This window comes from Carlito syrichta, unplaced genomic scaffold (assembly GCF_000164805.1).
Source record: "Carlito syrichta isolate Samal-C Ts95f unplaced genomic scaffold, Tarsius_syrichta-2.0.1 Scaffold309804, whole genome shotgun sequence".
In the NCBI taxonomy this organism is placed as follows: domain Eukaryota; kingdom Metazoa; phylum Chordata; class Mammalia; order Primates; family Tarsiidae; genus Carlito; species Carlito syrichta.
Genome location: NW_007253900.1, coordinates 736635 through 747107, shown reverse-complemented (window position 1 = coordinate 747107; position 10473 = coordinate 736635). Strand labels below are relative to the sequence as shown.

General features: G+C 38.6%; 1 protein-coding gene across 2 annotated transcripts in view; it reads right to left on the bottom strand.

Moving 5' to 3' along the window:
• The window catches only part of ORC3 (origin recognition complex subunit 3), a 77433-nt gene that overhangs the window by 48982 nt on the left and 17978 nt on the right, over nucleotides 1–10473 (bottom strand). For both annotated transcript variants that reach the window (XM_008067874.1, XM_008067875.1), the window contains exons 5-8: nucleotides 8773–8877; nucleotides 6861–7012; nucleotides 5167–5300; nucleotides 1964–2123 (exon numbers count right to left, since the gene is read on the bottom strand). In XM_008067874.1, the coding sequence (XP_008066065.1) occupies nucleotides 1964–2123; nucleotides 5167–5300; nucleotides 6861–7012; nucleotides 8773–8877 (551 nt within the window). The remainder of the gene's footprint in view (nucleotides 1–1963; nucleotides 2124–5166; nucleotides 5301–6860; nucleotides 7013–8772; nucleotides 8878–10473) is intronic.

Sequence of the window (10473 nt, the reverse complement as noted above, 5' to 3'; positions counted from 1 at the left end):
CGGGCTCAGGCAATCCACTCACCTCAGCCTCCCAAGGCGCGGGATTACAGGCTGAGCCACCAAGCCCAGCTCAACAAAAAATTTAAGTTAATTTATATAACAAGCAACAAAAAGTTATTCATAATATATCTTCAGAACCAAAGATGTCCATCATCCTCTATCAAATTCCTAATTTTTAAAGACTCTGTTTGTTAATTAGATAATAAAACACTAATATATAAAACTACATAATCCTTTTTTCCCACTAGAAGCCACAGAAGTTACAGAATTAATTGCTATCTATATTTAGAATACAGAATTGCTGAATCTGTATTATTTGGCTAATTTTCAACGGTCCATAGTGATGATTTACACCTGAAAATGAAAAGTCATACTAGGCTACTTAAAGAGAAGTATACATCGTTGTAGGCAGCCAACTGAATATGGTTATAATCAAACAAACAAAAAAAAAATTTTTAAGAGCTATGATCTCACTGTGTAGCTCAGGCTGGAGTGCAGTTGTGCAATCATAGCTCACTGCAGCCTCAAACTTCTGACTTTAAAAGGTAACTCCTGCCTCACCCTCAAAGCAGCTGGGACTACAGGCATGTGTCACCATGCCCGGTTTAACCAAGCAAATTTAAATACTGTAGCTGGAAAAAATTTCCCCTACACTGTCAATAAATCAGATAGATACAACCATTATGGCGGGGGAAAGTAAAGAAGTGGTTAGTAAGTAAGTGGGCAAGTTGTCATTGGCTTGCCTTACATAAGCAGCATAAAGCACATCTTAAAGGAGCTGAGTCTAGGAACAATTTGGGGAAGGTCAATACTAAAGAATATTTCAGCCGGGCTTGGTGGCTCAGCCTATAATCCTGCGCTTTGAGAGGCTGAATGAGTGGATTGCCTGAGCCCGTGGGTTCGAGACCCGCCTGGGCAACTGAGACCTCATCGCTACAACAAATGAAAAAAAATTAGCCAGGTGTGGTAGCGTGTGCCTGTAGTTCCAGCTACTTGGAAGGCTGAGGCGGAAGGATCGCTGGAGCCCAACAGGTTGAGGCTGCGGTGGTCGGGAGCGGCCACTGCCCTCCAGTCTGGGCGACAGAGTGAGATTCCAACTCAAAAAAAAAAAAAAAAAAAAAAGAATATTTCTACTCAGGTAGAAATATATATAGTCAACTAAGATCTGGGAAAATTTTAGTGTATATGTTGTCAAGAGCAGCATGGCAGTCAGTTAGGAAAGAGCCTCTAAAAACTTCAGATCATTTTAGATAAAATGCAAAAGTTAAAACATATTGTTGGCTGGGCACAGTGGCTCATGCCTATAATCCCAGCACTTTGGGAGGTTGAGGAAGGAGGACTGCTTGAGCTCAGGAGCTCTAGACCAGCCTAGGCAACACAGGAGACCTTGTCTCTACAAAAATAAAAAAAATTTTTTAAAAAGCCGAGCATGGCAGTGCATGCCTGTAGTCCCAGCTACTTGGGAGGCTGAGGCAGGAAGATAGCATAAGCCCAGGTTTGAGGCTGCGGTGAGTCATGACTGTGTTATCACACTCCAGACTGGGCGACAGAGTGAGACCTCAACTTAAAAAGCAAAAAACAAAAGATATATCGCTACTAGGAAGCCTATGAATTCTATAAAAATTTATTGTAAAAACCTATCATTCTCCATTGAGTACAGATATATAAGTAGCTATGATCATTCTTTGCATAAAGCTTATATTTTATCTAAAGAGGCGATATTATACAAAATCACTGTGAAACTATAAAATGACACAACAATTAAAAAAATATTAACAGGTGAACGAGTATGTTCACGATAGTATTCAGATTTAGATGTAGAGATTAATCATTAACATTTATATTTGTTCACAAAGTAGGTGTTATCAGGAAAAAAGAAAAAAACACAAACAAGTACATTTATAATCTATTCCTGGCAGTTTTCTTTTAGTCCTCTTTCACTGGCAAATCCTTTTATTTTTACCTTATCCAGTACTATAGTCAGGTGCTCCTTGCAAGACAACGACTGGAACAGTTCTATACACAATAGAGATGATACTGCATGAGGAAGCAGCCGGTGGATGATGACAGGAGAAGTGGCGATTCCAAAAATGAGTGTCAGTGGAAATTCATGTAGATGCTGACTAGTTTTCAAAAAAAGATACAAAATGCATTTCTTTAGCAAATATCTTTTAAGACATCATATTTTAAGATAAGATAAAATTTATTTTACTGTCTACTTATAAGATACTGCTAAGGAGTATCATTCCAAATACTAAAATTTTCTAGGTTCCTCGTTTTCTTGTTAAAGTAACATAATTAGTTATTTCTCAGTCATTCTAACTCTGAAATCCATCCCTTAACGGATACTCTCATTTTATAAATAAGAACAGAAAGGTCCAGAAAGATCGAGCGTCTCCTCCTAAGGTTTTACAATCTCAAGTGTTAAACAGGCTAGGTGTGGTGGCTCATGCCTGTAATGCCAGCACTTTGGAAGTTGAGGAAGAAGGACTGCTTGAACCCAAAAGTTCATGATCAGCCAACTAGATAACATAGTGAGAGTTTGTCTCTGAAAAAAAAAAAATCAAAAAATTAGCCAGGCATGGTGGCAGAAAGATTGCCTGAGCCCAGGATGTCAAGGTTGCGGTGAGCCATGATTGTGCCACTGCACTCTGGCCTTGGTGACACAGTAAGACCTCGGCTCAAAATAAAGTGTTAAAAGAGGTTAACAACAATTCAATTTAATCTCTCATCCAAGGTTTGAGCCCCACCTACATCTTCCTCACAGCTGGACTTCCAGCCTATGTTTCAAGAGTTCAGTGACACAAAGGTTATTCATTTTCAAGGTAAGTTGTGTTTATGAAAATCTCTAACAGACTTATGCTACCCAACCATAATAACCAAGAGTTAGACATCTCTTCTCACACATGTGAAACATTTAATGAACATTATTTTAGAATGTTGTATCGAGGCCAAGCGCAGTAGCTCATGCCTGTAACTCCAGTAGTTTAGGAGGCGGAGGCAGGAGGACTGCTCGAGGCTAGGAGTTTGAGAACTCCTGGACAACGTAGTGAGATTCACTCTCTACGAAAACTTAAAAAATTAGCCAGATGTGGTTGCGCAGTCTTAGCCACTCGGGAGGCTGAGACAGGTGGATGGCTTGAGCCAGGAATTTGAGATTATACTGAGGCATGATCATGCCTCGGCACGCCACCCTGCAGCTGAGGAAGACCCAGTCTCTAAAAATAAATGCTGCAACAACAAAAAGTTACATCTCCTCTTCATATTCTTAACCCAAATACATTGAATGTGATTTCTTTCTGGCATTATCAGGATGAACCAAATGACTTCCACAAAGTAAACCAGTACTACTTCTGAGGGCTGCTGCAGGTCAGAGTTCTCTGTATCATGGCTGATGGTTTTGATCTCTCCTATGAGCTACTGCTTTTCAGTAGTCTAACTGTATGCAGTTCTACCTGTATGGAAGACACCCGAACTCTCTTACTTTTGTACCTTCTTCCTCTTTACTTTTGATGGCGAAAGTAGGTCTGAGCATGAAAAAAGTACAGCTTTTCTGTTACTGTTTTGTACTATGCACTTTCCCAGCATGCTAAACAGTTCAGTGTTAGCATTAAAAAAAAGTCCTAGGCCGGGCTCAGTGGCTCAGCCTGTAATCCCAGCGCTTTGGGAGGCCGAGGTGAGTGGATTGCCTGAGCCCATGGGTTCGTGACCCACCTGGGCAACTTGGCGAGACCTCATCTCTACAATAAATCAAAAAAGTTAGCCGGGCGTGGTAGTGCACGCCTGTAGTTCCAGCTACTTGGAAGGCTGAGGCGGAAGGATCGCCGGAGCCCAGCAAGTCGAGGCGGCGGTGGCTGGGAACAGCCGCTGCACTCCAGTCTGGGTGAGAGAGTGAGACTCCAACTCAAAAAAAAGTCCTAGGATCTAAAACTCTTAAATGGGAAAAGAAAAAGGACACTATTAAATTAGGAATTTTAGCAATGTGAGTAAATTATAACACAATACCCAGCCTTAGGCAAATGCAGCCATAAGTGTTAAGGCAAGTTGACGTATAGACGAGGTTAAAATAAATTCCATCTAAAGCCGGTGCAGCGGCTCAAGCCTGTAACTGCAGCACTTTGGGAGTTGAAGGCGAGAGGATTTCCTGAGCACAGGGGTTCTAGATCAACCTGAGCAACATAGCAAGATCTCATCCCTACAAAAATCAGAAAATAGCTGGGTGTGATGGTGTGTAGCTGTAATTCCAGCTATTTGGAAGGCTGAGGCAGAAGGATGGCCTGAGCATAGCAGGTCGAGGCTGTGGAAGCTGTGATTGTGCCACTGCACTCCAGCTTGGGTGACAGAGTGAGACTCTGACTCAAAGACAAAAAAATAGCAAAATGAACAAACAAACAAAAAAGCTCCACCTAAAAATACATTCCATGGGAAATGCATATCACTGGATTTTAAAACAGGGTGAGTTATTTCAATTCTGAGTCTCATGGAATTGCCCTGAAGATCCAATGAAATCAGGAAAGTAGTTTCTTACTAGAAATAGTATATAAATATAATGCTATTTGGAAAACATTCGTGCTCGGTAAAACTATATGCAACTAGAGCCTCTAAGGATGGATAGGTATCAGAAAATAAGACCTGAAGTAGTTTATACATTTAATGGCCAAGTAAGAGACAGACAACCTTGGTGACACAAAACACACTTTATACTGCTTTACCACATTAATTAAAAACCGGTTAAATAGCCCCCTCTCCTACCTTAGGGAGGTGAATCCCCTATACCTTTCTCTCTCACTTGCTTTCTAAATAAACTATATTTTCTAATCTTAAAACAAAATCAAAAACAAAAAACACTGGCTAAATTTATCTTTGATTCTTATTCTTGAGTCAAAAAGCTAATGGAAAATTTGATAGGAAGTCTTTGAACATCAACTGTAAAGAATTTGAATCACTTTGATTTATATCCAGTAGGTATTAAAATGAAGATTATGCTTTTGAAGTTAAAAGTAATCTTTTCTTGGGGACCAAAGGGAGGCTCAAACTTTACATGTATGATGACTATTTGTACATCTAATCCTGAATTGTATCCCACATCTTTAAAACAAAACAAAAGTAATGTTTTCTTATTTAGAAGAGAATTTTGCATAAAAGCTACATGATACACCCATCTACCTGCTGATAATTATGAAGTCTTGGAGTACTTTTGTGGTGAAGCTCTCCATATCCTTTAAGATAAGCACAACAGGAGGAGACTGCCATTGGATAGAAGGAGTCCTCTTTTTGCTTGCCATTTTTGGGTCTGTCTTCTTTTAAGCCATTGTGAAAAGAAGGAGTTAAAAGTAAACCTTACCATCTAAACAATGCTATAATGCCACATGTTGATATATCTCCCTTTAAATTTCACAGTAATTGTTTCTTTCATTTATCCCACATAATAAATAGAAAGTCATTCCAGCGGTTACTAGCAGAATCTTTCTGTCTCACATGGGAATAATCATCAAGAAAAAGGTTCAGCAAAATCTATAACTCATATGAAAGTTTCATATTTACTGCAGAGAAAATGATAGCTGAAGAGAAAATTTTCTACAAATTTCATTCTTCTGTTGGTAGAAAGTTATATATTGGGCCAGACTTGGTGGTTTAGCCTATAATCCCAGCACTTTGGGAAGCCAAGGCAAGTGAATTGCCTGAGCCTGTGGGTTTGAGATCAGCCTGGGCAACCTGGCAAGACCTGTCGCTATAATAAACCAAAAATTAGCTGGGCATGGTAGTGCATTCCTGTAGTTCCAGCTACTTGGAAGGCTGAGGCAGAAGGATCGCTGGAGCCCAGCAGGTCAACACTGGGGTGGCCGTGAGTGTGCCACTGCACTCCAGCCTGGGCAACAAAGTAAGACTCCAATTAAAAACAAAAAGTTATATTTTGCTTTCCCTTAAGGTGAGAATTAGAATTTTTATAAATAGCAGTACTTGCTATTCCAGTATTATGAAATTTTAAAGCTTGAGAAGAACCCTAATATCATCTGGTTCATTCCCAATTTTTAAAAAATGTTTGACATAAATTGCAAGTAGCATTTGATTTTTAGAAAATCTAAAATTGTGGATCAAATTAAGGTATTATGGTAAGCATTATACCTAGTTTAATCCTTATATAAAGCAAAATGAAAGTTCACTTATGACTACAGCAAAAATGTTGATTGGAATATATCACTACAGTATTTTTTTTTCTCCATACTTTCTGGCTACACAGCATCAGGCAGTTTTACAACGTAGTTGCCCAGTGAATCACCCAGGGCTATTCATTTTCACCAGAGGCTATCATGGTAGCATGGAACTTTTTTTTTGGTCTGTTTGTTGAATATACTTACAGAGTACTGATTCCTCAAGAACTCTAAACATGAAACAAATTAAGACTTTTGTTTTTTAAATATATAATTATTTCTCAAAGGACTAAGTTGACAGTAGTACTAGCAGCATGGTTCTACTGCACAAAAGCAAATATTGAGGAACCCGAGTTATATATTAAATTATATATAACAATATTATATATATTAAAGTTATAACCATTGTCACAGAGTTAGAATTTACAACAGAACCAACTCTTGATGATCTGTTTTTGTCATGAGATCACATTCTTCCACAAATACAACGTCTTTGTAAAAGTCTATGCACTTACCAGGAATTAGGCTGTATATCAATAAAGGAACACTTTTAAATACTAGTAGCCTTAGAAAAAATTAAATAGCTACTATTAAACTAACACTTAAGCATATCCTTATCAGAACCAAACAGTATTATGTCTCATAGAATTCCAAGCCCCATCAATCATATGCCAATCTCCTGGGAGAAAACCACCAATTTATACTTACCCGTGTGACAGTCATATACCACCTGGAAAGTGAATCCATCGAACAATGTGTCTTTTTCTGGGCGACCTGAACATCTTCTTCCTCTTTCAATTTTACATCTACACAACAGTCCATCAACTCTGAGACCAACTTGTGCAAAAAATGTTTTATATCTGCAGAATATAAAAAGTAAGAAAGCTTATCATCTCTCAAAATAAAATCAAAGTCCTTGAAACTTCTTCATCAGTATATATTACACTACTTGGGTAGAATGTGTTTTTCTTTATTTTTTTTTTGAGTTAGAGTCTCACTCGGTCACCCAGACTGGAGTGCAGTGGTCGTTCCCAGCTACCGCAGCCTCGACCTGCTGGGCCCCAGCGATCCTTCCGCCTCAGCCTTCCGAGTAGCCAGAATTACAGGCATGCACTACCACGACCGGTTGATTTTTTTTTTATTTTATTGTAGAGATGAGGTCTCGCTGCCCAGACGGGTCTCGAACCTGCAGGCTCAGGCAATCCACTCACCTCAGCCTCCCAAAGGCATGGGATTACAGGCTAAGCCACCGATCCCGGCTGCTATACTTACCATCAGTATAGCAGCTATAAGGCTGAGCATTGGTGCCTCATACCTGTAATCCCAGCACTTTGAGAGGCTGAGGCAGGAGGACTGCTTGAGCCCGGGAGTCTGAGACCAGCCTAGGCATCATAGCGAGACCTTGCTGCTACAGAAAAAAAAAATTAAAAACAACAAAAAAATTAAGTGGGTATGGTGAGGCATGCCTGTAGTCCCAGCTACTTGAAGAAGCTGAGGCAGAAGGATTGCCTGAGCCTAGGGGGAAACTGCCATGAGCCATGACTGTAAGTACTCTAGCTTGGGCAAAAAAAAATAAGTAGCAGATTTAACACAACATATTAACTATTAATGCTCATTAGTGCCCTCTCTTTACTACTTAAATTTCATTAATTTGGACTAAGATGAGATCAAAGTTTATGTGTATTGTCTATAATAAGATGGTTACTTAAGCAAATATATAAATACGAAAACTACAAATTATTTTAGGGATATATATTTAAACTACTCTGGACAATAAAAGGTTTTCAAGGTCCCTAAAAACAATCATAAGTGTTATTTATATGAATTACTTTACTGATAACAAATCTTTCATAAAGTCTTTAGGGTTTTTACTGAATTCCAATAAGTTTCTAAATATGAAAGTTAAATGCATACAAAACTCTTGCTATCAGTCCAAATCCATACAAATTTTACTGTATTTATGATTTCAAGGCTTCAGACACTCAAGGTTAGCTCTGTCAATGGCCTATTTTTTTTTACCATGGTGGCTTTTCAAAGTGTGACAATAAGATGATTTAATCCTAGTTTTTTTTTTAGGGACCTTGAAAACCTTTTATTGTCTAGTGTAGTTTAAAAAATATCCCTAAAATAATTTGTAGTTTTGGTATTTATATATTTGCTTATGTAACCATCTTATTACAGACAACACACATAAACTTTGGTCTTGTCTTAGTCTGAATTAATGAAATTTAAATAGTGAAACATAAGCCCATGTAGTCTACTCTCTGTTGACCTAAATAAGAGCTCCCCATTCCCCAATTCTCAGCTTTCAGTCCCAAATCCTTCTACTTATTAAAAGTTCCACGGGGTTAAAGAACACATCTTGCAAAACGCCTGGACTACTACTGGTAGTGGAGTGGATATGGCAGAAATGGGAGCAGGATAAAGAATGCCAAAGGAGGCAAAGAGTTCTGCAATACTCAAGATTACTCTGGCAGCCACTAACCCTCACCCTGCCAAAAATATAGTACAGTGCTCTTGCATCAATAAAATGGGACAAAGAAAGCAAGAGACAGAGACAGAAAAGGGCAGGAGCAGTCTGTAACAAATCATCAAGTTAATTATGACATTTATAATTTACCTGGACAATCTTTAGCTTGCAATGAGACTACATATGGTGTGACATTATTCTGAAGGGCCTCTGTTAGACTTCTGAATGTTAAATCATGATCTGTGACATTCACACCTATGGAATAATACATTCATATTGCATCATCATTTTTATTAGCTATAATTTAACAACAAAAGGTATTTAATATATCAAACAAGTTACCGAGTAAAAACATTAAAAAATATGATTAATAACAGAAACCAAGAAAACCCACTAACAGCTATTCAGAGGTATATATTACATTTTTAAGGAAAGATATTTAGCATAACTCCTCTTTGAAAGAAGTTACTAGGAATTAGTAGTTGACCCTTGAAAACATATTAGAAGTAATTTCACTGCTTTGTCAAATTCACGAAGAGCTCTTCAGAATAATCATTTGAAAATAGAGGGCTATGAATTCCAGCCTTACTGTGACCCTAACAACTGAGGAGAATCTAACCATTACTGCTATTAACAATCATGATACTACATATAAGTAAAGTGTACACTAAGCTGATTTCTGTGGGAAGAGCCCAGAAAAAAAGTTAAAACTATGGGTTCTTTCGGTATTTATCGGACCCTTGGTTTTCATTTCTGCAAATCAGAGTCTCAGTGTACTGTACAGTTTTCAAAGGTGATTGGAAATTTTCCCATTACTTTGGAAAAAATTACGTTAACTGACCTAACAATCTGTGTTATCTAGAAAGTCCTTTGATGCTAAGACAGGCAGCAGCAGCAGCAGACACTTTTAAACTGCTTGAAACTTGCTACTGTAAAACTTCCAGTGCTTGGAAGAAAAAGAAAAGTTTCAGAATCACCCATGCTAGTAACAAGCATCGTTTTTTTCCCTCAGGAGAACCGAGGGATAAAAATATTAGCAGGTAATTTTTCAAATGAATATATAACTTTTTGAAAATAGAAAACATGAAAGTGTGTTTAAGTATTCTTTGCATACAAAAGTGTTTTTTTTTTTATGGTATCAAAACTATTCCTAGCATGCATTATGGTCTGTGATTGTAATAATGCAACCCTAAACAAATTTGAAAATTCGGTAAAACGCTGGTTTGACGTTCTCTGATTGACTTTACAAGCTACTCAATATTATGTTCCTTAAAATAATGGCCCTGTCTATTGTAAACAAAATAGTCAACAATGTGTTTAATTGGAAGAAGGTTCCTCTTAGACCATGATCTTGAAACATGATTTCCAATAGCTTCTTTCCTCTTTGGAAGCAGGCCAGAAAAGTGCTTCAACAGTGCTCTCACAACAACCTATCAGGCCATTCCTCTTGATTGTACTGCTTCCCTTCCACCTCCAGTTGCTGTAGGCTGGCAGTAGAGAAACAAAGCATCCAACAGTACAAGTGAGCCAACAATGGGTCTCAGTTTCTCATCCCTAAAGGGGTTTTGAAATTAGATGGCAAGCTGCATTGTAAGGCTGACTATGGCATTATGAAAATCAATCCCTCGAGTCCTGCTAGTGTGGTCCTGGGATCCAGCAGTATGGGCAGAATCAGCAGTATCAGTCAGAAGCCTGTTAGAAATGCAGAATGTCGGCCGGGCTCGGTGGCTCAGCCTGTAATCCCTCCCCTTTGGGAGGCTGAGGTGAGTGGACTGCCTGAGCCCGCGGGTTCGAGACCTGCCTGGGCAACTTGACGAGACCTCATCTCTACAATAAATCAAAAAATTAGCC